The sequence below is a fragment of the Desmodus rotundus genome, chromosome 4 (assembly GCF_022682495.2).
Source record: "Desmodus rotundus isolate HL8 chromosome 4, HLdesRot8A.1, whole genome shotgun sequence".
NCBI classification, from domain to species: domain Eukaryota; kingdom Metazoa; phylum Chordata; class Mammalia; order Chiroptera; family Phyllostomidae; genus Desmodus; species Desmodus rotundus.
This window is the reverse complement of record NC_071390.1, coordinates 68,377,598-68,401,537: the sequence shown is the minus strand read 5'-3', so window position 1 is coordinate 68,401,537 and position 23,940 is coordinate 68,377,598. Positions and strand designations below refer to the sequence as shown.

General features: G+C 39.7%; 1 protein-coding gene across 7 annotated transcripts; it reads left to right on the top strand.

Moving 5' to 3' along the window:
- Positions 1–2,698: 2,698 nt before the first annotated feature.
- On the top strand, positions 2,699–23,283 carry NCOA4 (nuclear receptor coactivator 4). Of its 7 annotated transcripts, none has more exons than XM_024561435.3 (10): positions 2,699–2,805; positions 14,723–14,874; positions 16,568–16,708; positions 16,892–16,980; positions 17,287–17,395; positions 17,948–18,037; positions 18,593–18,736; positions 19,800–20,816; positions 21,229–21,369; positions 21,734–23,283. In XM_024561435.3, the coding sequence occupies exons 2-10, from the start codon at positions 14,737–14,739 to the stop codon at positions 21,737–21,739; spliced, it is 1,875 nt and encodes a 624-aa protein (XP_024417203.1). In that variant the 5' UTR covers positions 2,699–2,805; positions 14,723–14,736; the 3' UTR covers positions 21,740–23,283. The 7 variants fall into 7 exon arrangements, with proteins under 7 accessions (XP_024417203.1, XP_053778127.1, XP_045051905.1 ...); XM_053922152.1 differs by lacking the exon at positions 2,699–2,805 and adding an exon at positions 7,994–8,014; XM_053922153.1 differs by lacking the exon at positions 2,699–2,805 and adding an exon at positions 8,377–8,707 and having other exon boundaries at positions 14,729–14,874.
- Positions 23,284–23,940: the final 657 nt, after the last annotated feature.

The window sequence follows — 23,940 nt, the reverse complement described above, 5'->3', positions numbered from 1 at the left end:
ATGAACTATAGGGGGGAATGTGGGAGGGAGGGGGTGGGCAGGATGGAGTGGAGTGGGGGTGGGGAATGGGACAACTGTAATAGCATAATCAATAAATATATTTAAAAAATTTTTAAAAAATATCCACAAACACACACAGTCCTTCCTTCCCCGCTTTTCCAAACAGGCCAGTCAGGGCCTCAGGAAAAAGAAATAAAAGTCCTGGTTCCTCCCAGTAATCCATGCTCAGCTGGGCAGGTCTCTGGCAGTCCCCAGCACCATCAGCTGTGTCACCTCCATCTCCAGTTCTTAATCCAATACCATGTGGCACCTCCTCCTGGCTCACCAGCAAGAGTCCTTTCACCCCTTTTCTTCTCTGACGCGAATCCTGGCCAGCAGGATCCATTGTGGTTGCCATATTCAAATACACATACACACGGACTACAGAAACCCTGTGGAGAAAAAGGGGCTGTGTGGCCGCTCTCCAAGTTAAAGAAGGGGCCCCTGACCCCTGCCTGGACAGGCTTTTATTGTTTTTCTAGGCACATTACATTGAGGGCGATCCTCATTTACTATGCACAGGTTCACCACAGGTGATTACCTTTTAAGGAGGACAAAGGACAGGACACTGCTAATTACTTCAAAGAGAAGGATGTTACAGCTCAAGGGAGAAGTTGCTCACACTCCATACTTAGGTGGTTTAGCACAGACTTTAGGAAGATGAAGATGCTCAGTAAACATTTGCTGCCTCAAATCAGAGTGAGGGAGTTTTAGCAAGAGCAAGTCTCACAGCAGTCAAGGTACAATGCAGGTCTGATTTCTCAAGGGAGAACCTATCCGTGGACGTGGGTCCTGCCCGCCAACCTCGCTCCCCACTGGCTTTTCCGAGTGGGGGCTAAGCCACATTTCCCACGCTTGGAATGGTTCCCCACACTTTTCATATGGTCTCAACTTGTCCTTGTCCATAGTCCTCCATTGTTTCTCTTTCTTTGTGGCAGCCTACCTTCAGTTTAAATCCCAGCCTGGAACCTCCTCCATGACCCCATTTCCAACTCCTCCCACAATCGGCTACACCTGCCAGCACTCCCACAGTTTATATTTTTCTTGGCTGCCATAGTTATTCTGGGCAGGAGTGGCCCCATGGTGTGGAGTGAAACATCTCCAAGCTCTTGGGCAGGCACTGTAACCAGGGAGCTGCAAAATAATCATTTTTCATATGGGTATGAAGCTATCCTGCTGTTATTGATATGCAAATTAACTCTCAACGGCCCTGCTCCATGTCTCCCTTCCCCCAGCCAGACTTGTTGGGGTGGGGATATCTTATATTCCCGGACACCCCAAGGTCTGGACCCTGTTACAAATTCCCCCTTTTGGGGGCCCTGGGCCTCCCAGCTTACACCCTGTTACAAGTCCTCTGTTGAACAATCAATCTGTGGGCAGATGGTTAAAGAGCTTTATGTGTTCTCTGTCCCCTAGCCCTATCTGTTTAAACGTGCTACTGAACTAGTTGAGCAATCCTAGGTAAGCCCCTTAGTTTTGGGGGATCACCCTAAGACAATAAAAAAGTGCTTTCTTTGGTCACTGTTAGTGAATCTGCATCTGAATTGAAAAGGGAATGGGGGATGGGCGAGTTAAGGGTATGATGCAGTCTGGGGTCCCTGGGCTTGTGGCAGTGCTTAGGGTGATTACTTCCTCATGGGGCTTTTGTGGGCCTCTCTGACATTCTCTACTGCTCCCTTTTCTCTACAGCTCTCCTTTGACTTACAGACTATGACTATGCCTTCTTCAATTCTGTGTATGGATCTACGTTTCCTGTTGCTTTCAGCTGAGATTGCCTTGTCCCTTGTAGGAGTCACTCTTGGGTGGGATCCATAAAACTCTGTCAAGATCATCTCCTTGGTAAAGCCAGTCGTCGTTCCGGGAAAGTTGGGGCTCAGTTAGCACTGAGTATTGGGGACCTCTGTCAAAACAGAGACAAAAACATTCCTGTTTTAACATCTGGTCACATGTAAATAAACAAAAAATTCCAATGTGGATAACGTCACACTGGGCAGATTGCGAGAGGTACAGAGCAGTGAAATGTGAAGTGTAGAAAATCGTGGTGTGATGTGGTGCAAATATTTACTGAATTTAAAAAATATGGCAAAATACACATAACATAAAATTTAACATTTTAACCATTGTTAAGTGTGCAATTCATTGGTATTAAGTGCATTCATATTGCTGTGCAAACATCACCATTATCCACATCCAGAACTTTCTACCATCCCAAACTGAAGTTTGTCCCCATTAAACAATAATTCACCTTTCCCAAGCCTGTGGCAAACGCCCTTCTACTTTCTTTCTCTATAAATTTAACTACTCTAGGTACCTCATATAGGTGGAATCATCCAGTATTTGTCCTTTTCTGTCTTCTGAGATTTATTACATCTGTACGTTAAGGCACAATGTCCTCACAATATCTGTTCTGTGAGGACAGTTGATGTGACAGGATCACTCATGATACTCCTAGGTACAAAGTTGGCCTTTAGCAAATGTTTGTTTCATTTAATCTGCTTTATTCAGCAAGGGCAAAAGGACGGTGACCTAGAACACCGGAAAAATGTGCGCCTGCGCTCTGCGCCCTCTACAGGGCAGACAAGGCCTCTGGGCTGACGCCCTTCTCCCGCCAGCAGAGGTCTCGCGACACTGTCAGAAGTGCAGCGTGAGACGTGAGAGGAAGGTTGTGCTATCGCGGGAATTCTGGCTTCAGGCCCTTGGCTCGTGTCAAGCGGCGTCTCTCCACCGAAGGTCCTCTTGGATCGCTTGGAATTGCACTGGTAGCTGGTAAGAATCGGGGTGGCTGGAAGGACGGGCGCACCTCCTCCAGCATTCACGCCTCACGCTGGTCTGGGGCGCCGTGACCGCTATCCTGACGTGCTTGGGCCTGCTCTGCCTGCGGGGCCGGCCTCTTCCTCCACGCGCCTGGCCCGCCCTCCCCACCTCCGGCTCCCCCTAAGTCCTGCCGGCTTGCCTTCTTCTCTCCGACACTCTTGGCCCTGGTTCCCCTCATCCTCCCTCCCGCCTTCCCCGCGCCGCGGCTCTGACAGCTCCTTGTTTTTGCTCGCTATCGCCGTTGTCTCTTGGAGCGAGGTCAGGATCGTATTCCAGAAAGTGCCCAGAATATATGAATTCCTAGGTTGTTGGTTGGAAACGTGAAGACGACAGTGTATTTTTCCAGCGCTCTGTGTGCTCACAGAGCGTTACTTACTACCTCATGTAATTCTCCCAACAATCTCCAGAGGATTACAGTAATCATATAAATAACCTTACTTGCCATGTGTTATAATGTGGGATGATGTGATTAAGAGTAGCAGAAGTCAGTGCTAGGGTCTATGTGACCGCAAGTAGCTTTTTTCACCATACCATTTTGTATTGTTTTCTAATCAAGGTAAGATTCACCATAGTGTAAATGTTTGCACCACTCACTTGGTAATTTGGAAATATGGTTGGGTGAAGATGGTTAGGTAATCCTAGTTGGCTCATTTCTGCACCGCGATCCTAGCGTGACATTTGTGAATTTTAAGAACATCAGACCCTTTGGAGAAGACTTACCCAGATGCTGTAGTGGAGGTGGGGGCGGGTGCATGTACGTTATGGCTTAGGCAAATTAACTTGATTTGCACTTTCCAAGGCTTGCTAGCTTGCAGGTTTGTTAAGATAATTAAGTGAGATAATGTATGTAAAGACTATCACGGTAACATTTCCATTTTATTTCTTCTTCCCCCTCTTTTATGGAACTTTTTGTTCTTTGGGTTCCTAGGGAAATTCCTAGAGATTTAATGATATCTCTAACGTTTTATGATATGTTGGGTCTCAATAAACCTTTACATTATTAATTTTGGGCAAACAGGTATTTCAAAGGTGGAAAAGCATGGGGAGTTGTGTAAGGGGAGGAAGATGTGATTCTCAAAGGGGGAGGAGATATTTTAGGTTTCCCCACCCCATCCCCACTTTATTAAATGAGCTTGGCTGTGTCAGACTCTCTGGAACCTGTGTAGGGGCTTCATAAAATTGAACAGGATATTTTGACACATATCTTTCCTCCCATCTGAGAGCCTTTTGGCTAGTGTTTTATAATTTGTCCCATAGAGTAAGTGTGAGCAGACTGAAAGACATTCAGAGACACTGCTGTTGATGGAGTTTTAAATCTTAGTCTCTTATTTCATAGAATTAGTATTTTCTGCCTAGTCTTTGGTGAATCAGTGACACAAATTCTCTAGATCAGCGATTTTCAACCTTTTTCAATCTGATGGCACATACAAACTAATTACTAAAGTTCTATGGCACACCAAAAAATATATTTTTTTCCTATCTGACAAATAGGTATACTTTTGATTAATTCACACTGGATGACTATTGTTGTGTTGGCTTTTGTCTTTTTTTTTTTTTGGACAATCTAAGGGAAAAGAGGTCAATGCCCCTGACTAGTCAGGTATTGCATATTTTAAAAATTCTTGGGCACAACAGTGTGTGCCAAGGCACAACAGTTGAAAATCGTGGCTCTAGATGGCAAGTTCACCATTATGTCCTCAGGGACTGTCACAGTATATGTCAGCTTAAGCACTCAATAAATATTTGTTGAATGAATACATAAAGTTGTAATAACTAAATGTAGCAATTTGGTTCATTGAAGGAGTGAATAACTGACAAGTTAGGTTAAACTTTTTGCTTGTCTATATGGTCATAGATAAATTAAGTCTTTTAATACTTGGATGATTATATATTTCATGAGAACGTAATCTTGGGTTTACATTGAGTTTTATTTTTGGATTGTTGCTAGTCCCCCAGGCTTTAGAGGAAGGAAATTATTTTATCACATGTTTACTTGTGTGGGGAATAACCACAAGATGCTTATGATGTAAAATCATGTATAAAGTGGTATTATTACTGTGATAATAATACCACTTTATAATAATAATAATAATACTGTGATAATAATACTGTGATAGATAAATAACAAGATTTTCTATCCTTGACTATATTATGGTGAGAAGTTTCAAATGGAAGTTAGGGCACATCCCCAGTTCTAAAAGCCTACCAAACTTCTGTGATGTCAGCTGGAATGTCTGTGGCACTGCAAAATCTGAGAAAAAAAATCCAGAGATGGCTGTAAATACAGTAATGTTTCTCCTTTAACTGACAAACCTGCTGGAGCTTGTGGATCTGTTTAGCTAAGCTTTGATGGGTCTGGCATCAGAAAAGACTTTATCTTAGCATCTGTCCTGGAATCATGGTTTCAGTGGCAGTACTCTTGCCAGTTTTATTTTGTTTGAAAGAAAACTAAAAGTAATAGTTAGAAACACTTCCACTTCTGAAAAAACTTCCTGAACTAAGGAAGGCCTTAGTCATGCAGGGGTGTCAAACTCATTTTCACCGGGGCCGGGGGTGGGGGTTGGGGCATCATCCTTGCAGTTGTCTTCATAAGGCCCCGTGTAATTTTAGGACTGTGTAAATGTAACTACTCCTTAACAGTTAAGCAAGAGCTCAGCGCTGCCGCTGGGTAGAAAACAAGGTGCTGGGCTGGATAAAACTAGGTGGAGGGTCAGATTCAGCCTGCAGGCCTTATATTTGCCACCCGTTCCTTAGTGGGACACCGAGGTGACTATGTTTAAAGCAGAACTATACCATACTTATTGTGGCTGGTCTGAATGTAAGCCTTTAGCATTTATTCATCCACCCATCCATTTATTAAGCATGTATTAAGCCTCTGTTTAGGGCCACAACATTGCACAATTCCAGGAACACCATTCTTTTCCATCAATTCAATAGTGCACACAGGATGTGGAGGGTATTGGTAATGCTAAGATGCTGATACCAGGCCATCTGTTCAGCATTAGGATGTACAAAGCCAAATAAGACACAGTTCTCTTCTCCTGGAGAGTTCTCAGGCTAAGGAGGCAGACATGTATCAATGAGGGTAACTCACATGTTAAAGGTGTCATGCTGGAAACGTGTACAGATTACAATGGGCCCAGAGGAAGCAGCAACTAATTCTATTGGCCAAAACTTTGGAGGAATGGGGTGCTTGGTCAGAAAAGATTTAGTAATGGCTGTGACTTGAGCATAGTCAGAAAAGTGCGTAGGAAGGAACTGGCATTGCTGGCAGAGAGAGTGGGAGAGCCAGGCTGGACAGGGTGAGCCACTGCATGGAACAGGTTGTCTGGTGGATCATGGTGTGGGGGCTGCTCTGGGGAAACTGCAGAAGAGTCAGGCTGAAGCCAGAAAATAGAGAATTTTATTGCCTTATAAGATATTTGGATTTTATCTTATAAGTGTGAAGCCATTGAAGAGTTACAGTTTGTGCTCTCTCTAGATGAGTTGATCTACTATGAAATGAGCTATAGAAATCTTGAAGCAGGAGAGTAATATGCTTTATGAATCTTTCCCCTTTAGCACCTAAACATTTTACAAAAATCTAAGAGCAAGTAATGCGGCTTAAGGGAATAAAGAAGTGCCAGCAAAATAGCCTGAATACAGAATTCTAATATATCTTTTCCCAGTCTTTTTATGCTAATATAATATTTAAAAAATCACATCACATCATTATATTGTAGTAACAGCTAAAGGTGGCTTAAGCTGAAAGAGTAAACACTGACTCTCAGTAATTGTGTAACAGTGGGAATTCAAGTGAGGGAGAGCTGGAGCTTTTAGTGTGCTGAAGCATTGGTCATCTTTTAGAAAGGGCATGAGACCATTGGTTATGAGGTGATGGTCAACATCGTGACTGTTTTATAGGGGCACATAAAAGAGAGATGAAAGTTCTTGGTATCAGCTGTATTTTATTTTTATAAGCTGAAAACTCCTCCTTTGCAGCCATTGACTGAAAGTACAAAGGCCCATAAATTTTTAACTTTTCATCATTCAGAGGTATGGCTAGTTTTTCTTTTTGTATCTTCGCAAAATGTTATTTTTGGTACCAAATCCCTGAAATGGGAATCAAGAAGCTGTGCATCACAAATAAAGCAGGCTCCTAAACCAACTCTGTTCATCTGAAATCTGAGGGATGCTTAACTGAGGATGATGGCCTTTAGTGTTTCCTTTTTTGGTCATGTTGCTTTGCTTTACTCTTACTATTTACAAAAATAGCTTCATATACATAGACAAAAGCAAGTACTTTCCATTTAAAAAATTAATTGAAAGGAAATGGCATTGCTGTCTAGATTTTGTCTCTGGCCAGATTGGAGTACCATGAACTTGATAATCATCAGCCAGAAAGTACTAATGGGTGCCAGGCACTGTTCTAACAATTTTATACATATTAATTCATGTAATTCTTATTGAGTTTGTTTCATTATTACTTTTCCCATTTTACAGATGGGAAATTGAGGCACAGGTTGGTTAAGTGACTTGCCTAAGGTTACAAAGCATCTAAGTGGCAGAGCCAGGTTTCATATCCAAACGGGGCCATCGTCTTAATGACTGTGTATTGTATTATTGCCTCTCCAGGTAGGGCTCTCAATTTCACTTCTGCAGTCACATCATCTAGAATAGTGCTTGGCATCTGGAAGATGCTCAGTCAACTTTTGTTCAATGCACAGGTGTCAAACTCATTTTCACCAGGGGCCACATCAGCCTCGTGGTTGCCTTCAAAGGGCCGAAATAATTTTAGGGATTGTATAAATGTAACTCCTATTTAACCGTTAAGGAGTTGAAATTACATTTAGTCCTTTGAAGGCAAGGGCGAGGCTGATGTGGCCTCCTGTGAAAATGATTTTGACACCCTTGGTTTAATGCAGAGCACCCATGAGTATTAAAACAGCATTGGACTGAGGCCGTGTGTGGGAGTGTGTGTGTATGAGAGAGAGAAGGAACTAAGCACAAAGACCCACGGGGTGGGGTGGAGGGGGTCAGGGGTTACTGGTAGAGGTGTGTCACAGATGTGATAGGTCTGACAGCCTGAAACAAAAGCCGAGGGCTGAACCCCAGCTGGGCTGACGGTGATAATCTCAGGTAGTCAAAAGCCATCACCCAGGAACATTCCAATAATAATTAGGTAAGCTTCTGACTGTCCCACGTTTGTTATTTCTCTGTAGTGATTAGCAGCAAAATCCTTAAATCATAAACCTCTTGACGATTTTGGCGTGGAGGGGTGGGTGGACCCACGCTAAATGCTGGAGCAGGTAGACCGAAGAGAGGCTGGAGTCGCGACCCCGGGCTCTGCGAACTCGCCTCGCGCTGATCGGCCAGGCGGGGGTGAACGTTCCTAGCTGCGAGCTTAGGCATTGCTGCAGCCATTCCCGAGCCTTGCTGGATGCTGAGTGTACCGGGGTCCGGTTGCCTGGAGGGCTGAAGTGCCAGCGGAGTGGGCGGAGACTTCGCGCCCCCCCCCCCCCCCCCCCCGCTGACGTGCGCGCTTCTGGGTGCGGGTGGCCGCCGCCACGCTCGTGAGGGGTGTTGGGGTGTAATCCTCGGGCTCGAAGACCTTTCCATAGCCTTGGGCTCCCGGGGCTGCTCAGGCTGTGCAGACTTGGCCTTTGAGGTGTGTTTGGCGGCTCAGGATAACTACGAGAGCCGTTGGGGTCGGCTGGCCTTCCGGGGCCCTGCGGCCGCAGCTGCGCGCATGCGTGCTGAGCGGTGACCGCGCCATTTTGGAAGCTGAGCGTCAGAGGCTCGGCTTTGGCTTCCACAGAGCATTGGACCGAAGGCTTCGTGGAGAGACGGTGGCTCTTAAAGTGCTGGGGAACAGGTGAAAGTTACGTGAGTCACTGTTGCTTTTGAAATGGATAAGACTTAGTTGGCATTAGATGTTAAAGACCAATTTTGTGGTCAGTTTTCAGCTACTGTTACGGAAAGTTGATTAGCTGGAATTAATTGCTCATAGTTAATTTTATAAAGGTAGACAAATCTGAGCGCAGTAATCTCTGAAGTGTTAACCTTAAAATATGCTCCTGTGAATTTATTATTAGCTTATTTTGTTTAAAGCATTAGTTGTTTGCGTGGTTTAAAAAAAATTACAGGTAATTAGTCCTGGCTCGGTGTGGCTCAGTGGATTGAGCGCTGGCCTCCGAATAGTGTGTTCGCCGGGTTCGAGTCCCCGTTGGGGCGCATGCCTGGGTTGCAGCCTTGTTCCTACTGGGCAGCACGCGAGAGGCAAGCACACATTGATGTTTCTCTCTTTCTCCCTCCCTTCCCCTCTGTTAATAAAGAAATAAAATCTTTTACAAAATTACGGAGAATTAGGTCCTGTGTTTCAGAAACAACTTGTTTTAATAAAGCATTAAAAGTGGGCTGGGACCAGGATAAGATATGTATATAACTCTTGAGTTAATGAATGTGGTACAAAGAAACTTTTTTTTTTTTTTTTTAAGTGAAGGAACCTCTGAATTGAAAAAGAAATGTCTCATGGTAAAATTGAATATGGAATTTTTCCTGAAAATTTGTACATACGGTCAGATACATGTGGGAAGAAGTAGGTTTACATTTGTAATACAAATAAACAATACAGTAATTAATAAGTAATAACATAAGAATAAATTTTCCGGTACTCACATCTGTAAACTTATTTTGCCTCATCAAAGATAACCAAATTGGCAGTTTATCGAATTTAGTAATCCATAGAACAATAGGTATCTTGTGGATTGTGTTTTCAGGGTTGGGCTTCTAGCAATGATTCAGATGCCAGGAAAATAAATTAAAAGTGGGCTTTTTGTGGGGGGAGGGGGAGAGGAGGGAAGTGGGACAGAGTGGAAAGCTGTAGTTAGAGATGATCTGGTTCAAGCCTTCATTCAGACAGACAAATGGAACTCTGAGTGATACAGGTGATCAGATTCGAGGCAGGGCTCTTGTTCCTGTGCTTCATACTTAGCACTGGTATTTGGCAGTGTTTTGATTATTCTGACATGCAGAGGTGCACTTTATTTTGTTAGCATTGTCTGAGGAAGAAGGTTCTGAAAAATTGTCATAACTTATTTAGGGCTATGAAAATGGACTGAGAATCTTAATGGAAGTTATTCCAGTAGTAACCCAAATGTGACTGACTGAGTGGTAATTGGAATGCTAATTTTGGAATGCTAATTTTAAATTCTAGTACTGGTAAATAAAAATAATTTATGGGTGATAAAACAGCAAAGGAAGAACAAGTTGGCCAGAGAGAGAGAATCTAGGAGTTGATCCAAATCTCCCCTTAATGGCTGTGGCCCTTCCAATGGGTAATTTAAAGAATCTGGGCCTTTGTGCACCTTCATCTATAAAATTACAGTAGTGTACTAAAGAGATAGCAACGGTTTTTCCAACCTCAAATTGTGGTTTATGTCAGTTACAAGTGGGTCATAACTCTGGAAATTTTATGGTTAAACCATATGATAATGACTTAGCTCCTTTTGTGGTTAGTTGCCTAATTCTGGTTTTGTGATTTTAAGACTCGATAACTAGTGTGCAAAACATTGTGCAAATATGACACATATGGTTTGTAAAGTCCTTTTTGAGGAAAGCTCCAGGAAAACCTGGAAAACCTGTTTGAAAGGTATGTGTGTTTCTCCCACCTTCTTCCCACTCCCTAAAGCCTAGGACAGGAATCCTAGAGGCAGGGAGGTTTTAAGAAAGTGCTTAAATTTTTAACATTGTTTCAAAAAATATATTTAAGGCAGTCTTCTTTGGAAGGTAGTAGGACAGTAGTTTGGATTATAAAGTGAATATAAAACACATTTTCAGTAGTCTTTCATTGATTTGATTTTTAGAATTAGAGCTGATTTGGTTCAGTCTTTTTCAGTCTTTTTACAGGTTAGAAAACAGGCAAAAGTGTGCATACTTAGTTTAGATTGTTGAGTTAATAAATAGCTAAATGATTATAAGTCAGGCCTTCTCACTTCAAAGCCTTTTCTAGCATCAGTGCTGTTTTCTATAGTCCAAAGGTGGTGGTTCCTGATTCCTGTAATTCAGGTAAACGTAATAACAATAAATGTGGTATTAAAAAATGCAGTGTGCAGGGGCTGGGTTAAGGGCTTTTAGGCAGATAATGTCTCACTTTAACTTCACTGTAGCCCTTTGTAGCTACTATCATTTTCTCCATTTTTTTCCCCAGAGGAAATTGAGGCCAGAGAAAGTACCATATTTTGCCATGTATAATGTATACTCTGGTGTATAATGTGCACCCACGTTTTTGGCCCAAACTTTCAGGAAAAAAAATCTTTTGTTTTAATTTTCTAATTAATTAATATTTAGATACTTGTTCTTTTGTATTATAAAGAAATTTTAGGATTTATTTTTGAACATACTACGGTACAAGAAATTTTATGTAATAAATAATAACAAAATACAAGAACAGATACAAGGTATTTCAGGCACTATCCATGTATAATGCACATTCTTATTTTTCCTAAAAAATTTGGGCAAAAATTGCACATTATACATGGCAAAATATGGTAAGTAAAGTTCATGGGTTCTCAAGATTCCAAATGCAGCTGGAATTCTGTTTTGTCAAGTCTCCCAGAGTTATCTCTTAATTATTATGCTTGCTACACTGGCGGTGCTGGAACCTGAAACAAATGGTGAATTATTGAAAATGGCTATGTCAACTAGGTACCTCAGACAATTCTCTTTGGATGTGGCATTTCATTAAGCTAGCTCACGCTTCACCTAATTGTTATTGGAGTTCACCTGTGTAGAGGGGTTCTTGATTTCAGCTCTGAGGTCATTTTCCTCACTATAATACAATACGACAGGCAGTACACAGCTCCCATTTGGGATCTGGGCAGTGGAAGCTAACTCCCCCATAGGGAAGGAGGGGCAGAGCTAAGGGCAGCAAAGGGACAGGCACCCTGGGACTGGTCATAAAGAAATGAAACAAGTTTTCTTAGTGGCTGACAAATGGACTCTAAAGACCTTATTCTACCAAGATGACTGTTTTGAAGAATAACACCCATTTTAATTTGAGAACTTGACAAGTACGTGGGGAAAAATAGTTTTGTAACAAGTAACTGATAAAAGAAAAGTCCAATTTGTGTACTTTTGCAATATTCTAGTCTTATTAGAGAGTTGTATAGTGCTTGTGATTGAATCGAGAAACTTACGTTAGGGATCTAATAATACTGTCAGCACTATATGCATTTGAATTTGTCTCCCATGTGATCTAGAGCTCTGGGTTTTTTTTTTGACATTATGAAACAACATGTTGCCTTAAATTTATTGATTAAATTTTGTATTGTGCCAGGGAGGCATTGTGGTGTTTCACATAAATGGTGAGGGCCTAAGAGAAGGAAATTTGACACAGGTGACAATTGATTAACACATTTGTAAGACTGCTGAACATGCCTTGCATATATCTACCCTAAGTGCAGAGTGAAGCAGGTTGTGGTAATGTGGGACACTCCAGCTCTCTTAAATCTGAGCCCCATTTCACTTGTGTTATGCAGCTGCTATTTCAAGGGTTGGAAAATACTGCAGGAATTCCTGTCACATCATGGGGCAACAGACTGAGGTAACAAAATAACAAGGGAAAGTTAGAAAGTTTGCTGGATCTTTTGGTTTCATATAGGAAGTCTGTAGTTCTTGAATGTGAATCTTTTGCTGAGATGGTCAAAAGAAAGCCTGTTGGGCTTCTTCCTCTCACTGTTTTATTTTTGAGAGTGAGAATCACACTATTGTCTCTTTCCTGCTTCTAGCTAGCCATCTGGCCCTAAAGCTAGGCCTGAAGATGCAGTTTAAGCCAAAGTTTCCTTTGTTTCAGAGGAGCAGTCAGCCATTTCAAGGGCTACATTGGGCAGGTTGCTGTTCAATTCAAAGCTGGTGAGGTCACTGACTTCAAGACTGCTGGGAAGTTCTTTCATATATTGCCTCAGGTGTCTCCTATTAATCCTTTTCTTTCCCCTACTTGGGTTATTCTGAACATGCTTAGTTCTTTGATATATCTCCAAATATTTGAGAAGAGACTTCTCTTATCAAGGCTGAACAGCTTTCCTTCTGGAGAAATTTTTCATGGTTTTGAGGCTTCTTCCCCTTTTCTAAATGTTTCTTTCTAAAGTGTTATTCAGAAAGAAATGTCAAATATAGTCCAATAAACATGGACCAGATTAGTCCTGTGACAAACACTATACATTTGATGATTTGAGTCAAATAGTGAGTGTGTAGGTTATTTTCCTCTCAGATCCAGCACAGTGCTACCTTATGTAGGGCTCACTTTCAGTTAAAAATCTCCATCCTTTTAAATATTTATTCTCTTCTAGTTTGTACCCACCCCCATTCAAGTTCAAAATATTTACCTTTTGTTTTATAAGATTTAACAGCCTTGTGGAAACTGTTTTGGAATCTCTTTCTTTCATAGCCCCATGTTATCTCTAACTTAAATGCCTGCCTCCTATGTTTTCATCCATGTCATTAGGGAAAACAGTTAAGTAATTGGGGAAAACAGGGACATACCTCTAAAATCTTTACATGCTGGCTTCAGTCCATTATCCTTTCAGTACCTTGTAAAAAAAATTACCTTATTATTTAATTTAATTGTTCTATTTAGCCCATATTCACTTTGTCCACAAAGATAGCATACAGTCTTGTCACAGGTCTTATTGTTGTCTAGATATATCATATCTACAACGTTACATTGACTAGCCAATTTAGTGAAACTATCCAAGATGGAAATAACTTCAGTGTCGTGGGGCTTAATTGAACCCATGCTGGGCTACAGTGATCACTGCTTTCTTTATCTAAGTGTTTAAAAAACTATCTTTGATTCTAGATCTCTCCAGGATAGACACCAGTGGCTTCTGTCAAACTTTACTTCATTGCATTTCTGACACTCTTCTGTCCCTATCTCATAATTTATTGTGCTATTCTTTTCACTTATATTTCTTACCTTTCATAAACCTAAGCTTATTAGAGAACTCTCACTAATTTATGTAAGTACCTCCTATATGTCAAACTTCTATGCAAAAGTCTTTATTTTGTTTTTCTTGAAATGGCTTTGTAGAAGCACACCCTTTAAAGATTTATTTATTTTTTAGAGAGAGGGGAAGGGAGGAAGAAAGAGAGGGAGGGAAACATCGATAGGCTTCCTCTTGTCCACCCCCAACTGGGGACCTGACCAGCAACCCAGGTATGTTCCCTGACTGGGCATCGAACTGGCGATATTTCGGTTTGCAGCGGTGCTCAGTCTGCTGAGCCACACGAGTCAGGGAAGATTTATGTTCTTGAGAGCTTCCTAGCTATGAAGCCATCCCTAAGTTGCTCCTGAATTTTAAAAAATACATAAGAGATAATAAAAATTCTGTCCTCTCAACAAATTTAGGTAAATGCCAGATCTAAACAATGTTCTAAATTATTTATCGAGCTTTTTCTTTTGCAGCTTTTTTCAAAGGAATTATGGATCCTTCTAGACCTTTTAGTCTTGACCTCTAAATCTGTGAAACAAGAACACATGCCCCTTGTGACTTTCTGTGTGTTAGAACTAGAAACTTGCACTCTAATGTTCTTTTAACTATTGATTAAAAAAAATTGCTGAATTTTTTCAGAAATATCTGTTTACATTTAGTGACATACACAAGTGTCACTAAAGTAGATGCATAGGATTTTATGGCAGGAACACAATAGTGGTGGGCAGGGAGAGGAGGCAGTATTTATTAAGAGTGTACTATGTGTCAGGTCCTGTGTTGGAAGTAATTTAAGTAAATGGGAGCTGGTTGGAGTGATCATTTGGGAGATTATTGAAAGGTGGTTTTTGGTTGTGATTATGGTGTAATTTGGATTGTTCTTTTTTTGTGTTCTTTTAAAGGAACAGTGAGCAGAATGAGTACTTCACAGGACCACAATGGCTCCAGTAAGAGAGAACCCCTTTTGAGGTGTTGTGATGCACAGAGGGACTTGGAGCTTGCTATTGGTGGAGTTCTCCGGGCTGAACAGCAAATTAAAGATAACTTGCGAGAGGTATGATATGTACTTTTTTCTTGCCATGTCTGGACTCCTAGGGCAGAGATGGTTAGAGCATGGCCAAGGACTTGGCTTCTCAGTGCCAACCAGGAAGACCCCATGTCTCACATGGTCTGCCTGAAATGTTGATGTCTTTGATTTTAAAGGTAAATAAAGCAGATGTTAGAAGAATCTGGAATACCTTGTACCACCATAGAGAATTAGTTCAGCATGCATTTTTGATTGCTCTTTGGTGTGGTCCCTGTGCCAAGCACTGCCGTCAATAAAGAAAATAAAATGAATGAGCAGTATACTTGTACTGCTCATCTGTATCCTTGGCATAAATGATGGCACTGCATCCTGTCCCCTACCATCTTTTTCACTTGGTGGCACCATGGTACTGCTGGTGGCATGGTTCTATGAATGGACTTCATTAGTGCAAGCCAGAATGAAATACAGGGTTGGCCAAAAAGTTTGGTTTTTTTCACATAAGGTGGCTCTACTAGCTCTTAATTGTCTTTACCTTCATTTGAAACAATTTTATTAGATTGTATTGTGACAGCTGTCATATCAGCTTTCATTAAAAAAAAATCAAAATTGGTGGATTTTTGTGTAGCCATTTTAATACTGAAGATGAAAGAAAATATGCAACATTTTCAGCATATTCTTTATTATTTCAAGAAAGGTAAAAATGCAACTGAAACACAAAAAAGATTTTGCAGTGTATGGAGAAGGTACTGTTACTGATGGAACGTGTCAAAAGTGCTTTGCAAAGTTTTGTGATGGAGATTTCTTGCTGTACGTTGCTTCATGGCTGGGTAGACCAGTTGAAGTTGATAGAGATCAGATCGAGACATTGAGAACAATCAACATTATACCATGTATGAAATAGCCTACATACTCAAAATATCCAATCAAAGTTATTGGTGAAAATGAAAAATGTGTCTTTTATTTTATAGAATAAACCACATGGACTGTTCGGCCTAATGTTTGTTCTGTTGGCTTAATAGTATTCTGTTGGCTTAATAGTATTCTATTGGTAATAAAGTGGATAGACCAAGTAGTATTACGTGACTTTGAAATACAACTCTATTATTTAGAAAAATGTGTTATAAAAGTTAAAAAAAATGTAGATTCTCATGGAAAATTTTTAGCTGTTTTGATTTTTTTCTTAGGATTTTTATATTACCCCTCTTTGAATCACTATTTATGCTTCCAGAAACATTTAGTTTATAATTTTGCTTAAACTGTCTACCCTAGTGGTCTCTGGTTATGGACATGCAGTGGCATATCTCTTTATTAAATTGACCTACTCTAAATGGATTTCTCATTTGTGGGGTGAGAAAGAGATAAAGTAAAAAACTGAGGGGGATCAGCATTACCTGACATTTTTCTCTTGATCTCTTTAGGATACTCAAAGTAAACCTGATCCTCTCAGAAGGAGAAGTATGGTAGGAGGATTTTAGAGCATAGGGTATGCCTTTATGGCTGGAATTCTTAAACTGGGTCCTTGGGCCTTTGGCACACTAAAACCAGAAATTATAGGCACAATTTTGAGTATATGCATTTTTCTGGAGAGATTTTCTATAGATGTCATTGGATAGCCAAAAGGATTTGTGACTCCCAGAAGTTTAAGAACTCTACTGTTCTGTGGGAAATACATTCTTTGGCCATATAACACTAGTGAAGCTAATATGTATGTGTTTCCTAGATCAAAGCTCAGATTCACAGCTGCATAAGCCGTCACTTGGAATGCCTTCGAAGCCGTGAGGTGTGGTTGTATGAACAGGTAGATCTCATCTATCAGCTTAAAGAGGAGACACTTCAGCAGCAGGCCCAACAGCTCTACTGGGTAAGGTGGCTGCAACGCTATAGTTGGTTTGAGTATGGTTTCTGGTTTCTAGGGAATGTCTTTCCTGCATTGTAGCCTTAATATACATCAGACAAAAGTTTAATTTCAGGTGCTATTTGTTAACTTGGATACACTTGGTACTTTTAGTATCATTGTGGCTAGATGGTTTCATTTTTCTTATAGTTACTGGGCCAGTTCAATTGTCTTATTCGTCAACTGGAATGCACCCAAAACAAAGATCTAGCCAATCAAGTCTCTTTGTGCCTGGAGAGGTAAAGACTATTTTTGCTTGTTTTGATGTTTGGCTTTTTGACTTTGGTGTATTAAAAATAAAGCCAGTTCTGTGACATGATCATTACATGGGTTGGATTTAACTTGACTTTTCTGTTCCTGTGATGATAAGATCATCTTGCTTCCTAGTTTTAATATTATACTTGGTGCATGGTTAAGTCATCTGCCTTTGGATGAGAGTCTTAGCAAAGTACAATCACTTCAAATCACAATTTGGCTTTTGTTTTGGATGAAGTTGAAATAGATATTCCTTAAAATAGACAGATTTTATTTAATTTTTTCTCCAGACTGGGAAGTTTGACCCTCAAACCCGAAGATTCGACTGTTCTACTTTTTGAAGCAGACACAACTGCTCTGCGCCAGGCTATCACAACTTTTGGGTCCCTCAAGACCATCGTGAGTATTGTTGATCTCAGATGGTTCATAGAGTGTGCTTCTCAGGTCTGTGGCCTCACAGATGGTCTTAAAAACAGCACGTTTTTACTATGAATAGTGGCTTTCTAGAGAATTTGGGGAACTTCAGAAATTTCATGTTCTGATTAAGTCGATGGAGCATTACAGCTGGTAGTTCTTGGAATGTGGTATGATTCATGGATAATCTCGAATTCATCTTATAACTCTTTAAATACCTTTGATATATTTCTTATAAAATTTATGGTTTGAATGGTCTTTCATATAAAGAACCAAACTAGGTCTTATTTGGATCTTGTTAAAATTAGTAATACTACCAATTCTGGTGAAATGTCTTGTATGATGAGAGTTATGTAGTAGATAGAAAATTCTCTGATTTGATAACTACTTTGTAGGTCATTGAATTTAGTATAAAGAAGATTTATAGAAAGAGTAATGCTTTGCTTAATACTTTAGAAATTCAGGAATTACAATTTCACTTTTTTGGCAAAAAAGTATGACACTGATAATCATGATTATTTTGTTTTTATTTTATAGCAAGTTCCTGAGCACTTGATGGCTCATGCCAGTTCATCAAATATTGGACCCTTCATGGAAAAAAGAGGCTATATGCCATTGCCAGAGCAGGTAAAATATAATTTTGTTTCTGATAACTGAGTTATTACTTGGCTAATATTTCTTTTGGATTTCGACTAAATGACTTTTTCCCCCTGCTGTCATATATTTATAAACAGGCACCAGTGGTAATGAGTTAGTTTATACAATTAAATGCTTTCCTTGAGACTGAATGTCAGATAGAAATTTGGAGGTTTTATAGATGTTGAGTCAGAGAGACTCTTACTGTTATCAATTAGTTCATAAGAAATTGTCATCAGCTCTCTGATTATACTGGTTCTCTCTTGGGAATCCTTTCCTTTATAATTCATAGAGATGATTTACTTCTAAAGGCAATTGGAATATTGGTTTCTAGACATTTTGAGTCGAGAAGAATCCCAGAGCTCAGCTATACTCCTTGTTTTATAGTTGTGAAAATGGAGGCTTAGGGAAGTCATATAATATGTGAAGAAGGGGCAGTGGCCAGCTAAGATTAGAGAGCTTGGATCTCCTGCTTTTCTGGTGAACATTTTTCTGCTCTTGACATTGCCTTGTTAAGTAGCAAAGTGTTGTTATGTGATTAAGTAGAAGTCAGCATCTAGCACCACAGCTGTCCCTCTCAGTGAATGGCTCCTTGGAAGCAAACCTGCCAGTGGTCATCACACTTCTTACACACCCAGCACCAATCTGCAGGACTGGCTCACTCAAAAGCATACCTTGGAGAATAATCAGGTGTGTTGCTGCTTTATTGTTTCTGAGGTAGATGTAGTAGTAGATGGGGTTAGTTTCTAACACACAGTATGTTTTTGTTTAGTTTTTAGTTCTGGTCTGGAAATATGTATTTTCAATAATTTTTAATAACAATATAACCTCTTCACCATGGATAGAAAGTTTAGAAAACAAACAACTGTATAAGGAAATACAAACCCATAATCCTGATATTCAGAGACACTCACTCTAACATTTTTATTCATGTACTTCATTTTTCTGTGTCCATACATATACTTTAAAAAAATCATCCTTTTTTGGTTAGATTTTTTTCACTAATAGAGCATGAATATACTTCTCTGTCATATAATTTCTTCCATAAAATCCTTAATAGAGTGGTGTTTTATCGATTGGCTGTAACTTAATCTCCAGTTTTTCTGGATATAAACAAAGTTCCTCTAAATAGTCAGGAGCTAATATTTCTGTACATTATTAGTTCCTTAGGATTAAATTCCTAGAAGTTGCATTAGTAGATTGCAGTTTTAGATACATATTGCCAATTTGGCTTTCCTGGAAATTGGTACCATTTCTGTTCCTACTAGCAGAATACTTAGTGTACTTGCTTAACAGAAACTTCTCTAATAGTGGTTGCCATTTGTAAGTACTCCCCACCCCCGAATTTGACAAAAAGTAACAATTTTGTTTTGAATGTATTTGATTATTAAGGAAATTGAGTGAAAGATTATTGGCCCGTTTTATGATTTGCCTAGTATCTTTTGCTCATTTTTGTCTTCTTTATTCATAAAGGCATATTATGTTAGACCTAACTTTCCTGTCTTGCTACAAACGCTTTCTCCCAGTTTGCCTGTACTTTTCAGGTTTTTTAAATAGCAGAAAAGTGTTTTTTTTATGTATTTAAATATGTATTTTTTTTATTGCAACAGAGAAATCCCTTGTTTCTTGGCTTTGTATACTTAAATTTAGAAACATTGGGCAATGCAATAAATAGGCAAATAGAACTCTTTTTGTCTTGAATCCCAAAGCAGTCAATGTTCTGGTGAACTAATATTGTGTACTTTTTGTGTAGACTTCTGCCAGAGCCTGCAATTTCTTCAGTCATGTCTGGGGCAACCTAAAGGGCTTGGAAAACTGGCTCCACAAGAGTCAGCATCAAGAAGTTCCTGAAAACCCAAGTTGTCAAAAGGGTAGCAGTGATTCTACCACCATTTCTTACTCCATTGATACTGAAAAGGTTGAGAATCTGCAGCTGCTTGATCAAGATGAGATGGATCTTGCTGATTGGCTGGTGACTCCCCAGGAATCCCAAAAGCTGGAGAAGCCTGGGAATGGCAGCTGTGCAACCAGTGAGAGGTTTAAGCTCTTGTTCCAGGTGTTCCAAGAGTCTTATAGTGTGAATGATTGGCTTGTCAAGCCTGATTCTTGTACCAATTGTCAGGGCAACCAGCACAGAGGTGTGGAGATTGAAAACCTGGGCAATCTTAAGTGCTTGAATGACCACGTGGAGGCCAAGAAACCCTTGCCTACTCCCAGCATGATTATTGAGGATTGGCTTGTCCAGAACCATCATGACCCATGTAAAGTAGAGGAGGTCTGCAAAGCCAATGAGCCCTGTACAAGCTTTGCAGAGTGTGTGTGTGATGAAAATTGTGAGAGGGAAGCTCTTTGTAAATGGCTGCTGGAGAAAGAAGGAAAGGATAAAAATGGTATGCTTGTGGAACCAAAATCTGAATCTGAGAAACGTATAGATTCCCTAAGTATGTGGCTTTGTCCTTCCAAAAAAGAGGCAACAGAACCAGCTAAGATAACAAAAACAATGGCTCCTTCTAGAATTGCTGATTCCTTCAAAGTGATAAGGAACAGTCCCTTGTCAGAATGGCTTATCACACCCTCATGCAAAGAAGGACATCCTAAGGAAGTGCCTACTACCGAGGACCAAGCTGGCAAACAAAAGCTTACTGGCCCTGTGGCCTCTTCCTGGTGTCCCTTTAACACAGCTGACTGGGTCTTGCCAGCAAAGAAGACAGGAAACCTCAGCCAGTTATCCTCAGGAGAAGATAAGTGGCTGCTTCGAAAGAAGGCCAAGGTGAGCAGAGACAGCAAAATAGCACCATTTGAAATACAGTTAATAGATTTTTACTTTCCTAATCCCAAACCTAGCATATGGCCCAGATCCTTAAAAACATGTTAAATATTATAATTGGCTTAAGTATTAATTTTAGTGCCATGTTAGCAACAGAATGGAGAATTTATTATTTAGGTCAAAGTTTTTGTGCACTTTCTCAGTTTCTAGCCCCCATCCTGTGGGGCCGGGATTGAGTGCAGTAAAACCCCAGCCTGTTTTTATTGCTAATTATGGAAAAGATTTAGGGGCAGGGGAAGCAATTGTCGCCTCTGCTCTTATTACAGAGAATGCCCAAGATGTACATCATTATTCATAGACGCTATATTATTGGGAAGATTATTTGTAGCAACCCACTTTTTTCATCTTCTTGCAGGAAGTACTGCTTAATTCACCCCAACAGGAGGAACATAACTTCCCCCCAGACTGTTATGGCCTCCCAGCAGTTTGTGATCTCTTTGCCTGTATGCAGCTTAAAGTTGATAAAGAAAAGTGGTTGTATCGAACTCCTCTGCAGGTAGGTACATGCCACTGGTGTAAATACTAGACTTTACTGGTTATAAATGTTTTTTAGTTATATATGAATTCATACTTTGCCCATTTAACCATAATCATTTTAATGGAATGAATATTAGGCAAGTACGGATGGGAGAGAGAAATCATAAAATTTTATGTATTTTACCTGAACTTGCTTAATGAAACAACTAGGACATACCTGAATGTGACCTTTCAAGGTATTGTTAGTTGTGTCAGGGGTGTTTTTAAAGCCTGTGTGGATTCTAATAGCTTATTCAGAAATGAATGAGCCAGCACTTTGAGTTGGGGAGAAATGTTTTTGTCCTACAGTGAGTGACTTTTTATTTATGGGCTTTTCTTTACAGATGTGAAGGAATGGAGTATTAGAGTCAAGCAACTTTTCTGCAAATTCTCACGCTTCATAAGCCGAGTGACTGCAGCTTGCCAAATCATTGTTTCTGGGTGTGACCAGTCAGCTTAGTTCTTTTCTTGCCTAATTTTGAACAAAGAAAAATAAGTTATCAAATTATGAGTTACTGTGTAAAAGAAAAAGGCTATTTGTTGATGGCTGAGGTGATTCAGTTCCTTCTTACAAAGAATTAATTCACTCTTACACTAGAAATGCAGCATGTTGGTGAATATTTCTTTCATAAGCCTACATGGCTCCTTACATTGGGTTGTTACTAGTACATTAAGAACACTGTAGTTTTAAGAAAGTAAGTTCTATTATCAAGGTATTGATCAAAGAAGCTAGTGAACGTCTTTATATCCTTTTTAGATGCTTCCTTTGCTGTGGGTTTTCCTCCATTAGTGGTGGAAATAATTTCTTCTAATTAACATATAGTATATTTCTTACAAAGAATTAACCTTGAGGATATGGCAATTTTTTTAACCAAAATGTATATCAGCATCTTGGCAATTTTTGACATTACAAAATATTTAGCCCACATGTCAGATTCTACATTGTTTTCTTTTGGAAGAAATATAGTTACTACAAATTTTGTCTTTATTTCCTTCTAAATGTCGTATCTAGTGAGCTCTTTTAGAAGGGCTCTGGATTGCTTCAAGACAATATCCTGGGTTATCCGAATATCTTTGGAAATATTCTGAAGAAATGCAGGCAAAAGAATCCCCATGCCCAGTAATCAAAAAGCAAAAGACAGGATGTGTTGGAAATGTAGCACTGGAATTATTCATTATCCTAAGGGTTGGTTATTGGTAACGTCCTGTGTAAAATGGAAGTTGAGCTTGACACCTACCTGGTGCTTTTAACTGGGGTTTAATTAAATGCCCTTTTACTGCAAGTACAGTGGTCCTTTACCTCTAAAATTAAAATGCAGAGACATTTTAGAGAACAGGCTGTTTTGAACACTTGTGCCTTGGGGGTGTTTACTGAAGCTTTATGAAAGCTGATCTTTTCTCAAGATCCTTAAACTAATATTTTAAAAAGTTTCTCTGTAGGAGAGAAATGGTATTTATGTTTTTAAATTTTCTGATATAACTGCTTTCCACTAGGCCTTTAAATTATTAAGCCACTCAACTTGCCTTGGTATATGTGGTATTGGAAATACTTTTACAGTTTCTGATGTTGTCATCCAGAAAGCCCTTTTGGAGAAATTTCACAGTTTTGAGTGTCACTTGCCATACAGCTTCACTGGGATTCTTGAAACACAGCTGAAAAAAGCCCTTTATTATTTTTAGTTCCCCCTCCCCCAGCATCATTTGTAACTTTAATAAAGGTGGTGGGTAAAAACTTAAGGAGCCTTTCTATCATTTTAGGTTGCAGGACAGTTTGTAGTTTTTGAGGTTTAACAGTGTGTATTCCTAAGTTTACATTAATCACTATACTAATGAGTATGTGAAATTCTTTTGCATTATGCATTTTGTACCTCCCCATTAAAAGCATTAACAGACAGTTGTGTGTATTTGTAAAAGTACCTTGTAACAAAATATTCTATCATGTTATGCAAATGTGATGATCTCTGGTTAGTAGTACAGCTGATAAACTGAACATAAAAATTCTATATTCAATAAAATACCAATGAATTTTATGAATCTTAAATTAGCAATAACAGGTATATTGCTACTAACTTCCATTTCCAGTTTCTTCCTGCAAACTCTTCATATCGACTCCTTTTAATCTGCTTAAGTTCAGGGCTCTTCTGCCAAATCCCTTACTGGATACATCCAAAAGGCCCTACTTTTTCCAATCATAACCACCAGTTGTTTAGCATTTATGTGTTTGTATAACCTGCAGTGCAATTTTACTGTTTCATAGAGGACAAAACAGAAGTAACTTGCCCTTATTTCCTTTAGCTTTCCCAAGGCTTCCTTAAAAACTTAAAAGCTCTTGTTTATTTCATCTTTTTTTCCCTCCCTAATTATCCCCAGTAAGGGGGTTAATGCATACAGACTTAAGCATGATTGCCAGATAGATTGTTCTAGCAGGTTATTCTAGTGGTATTATGTTTAATCTAAACTATCTTAAGGTTTAGTGTCAACTCTGTAGGAGGAAAATCTTAACCTAGCTATTAATGCCACCAGTAACCCTTTAACACAAATGTGAAAACAT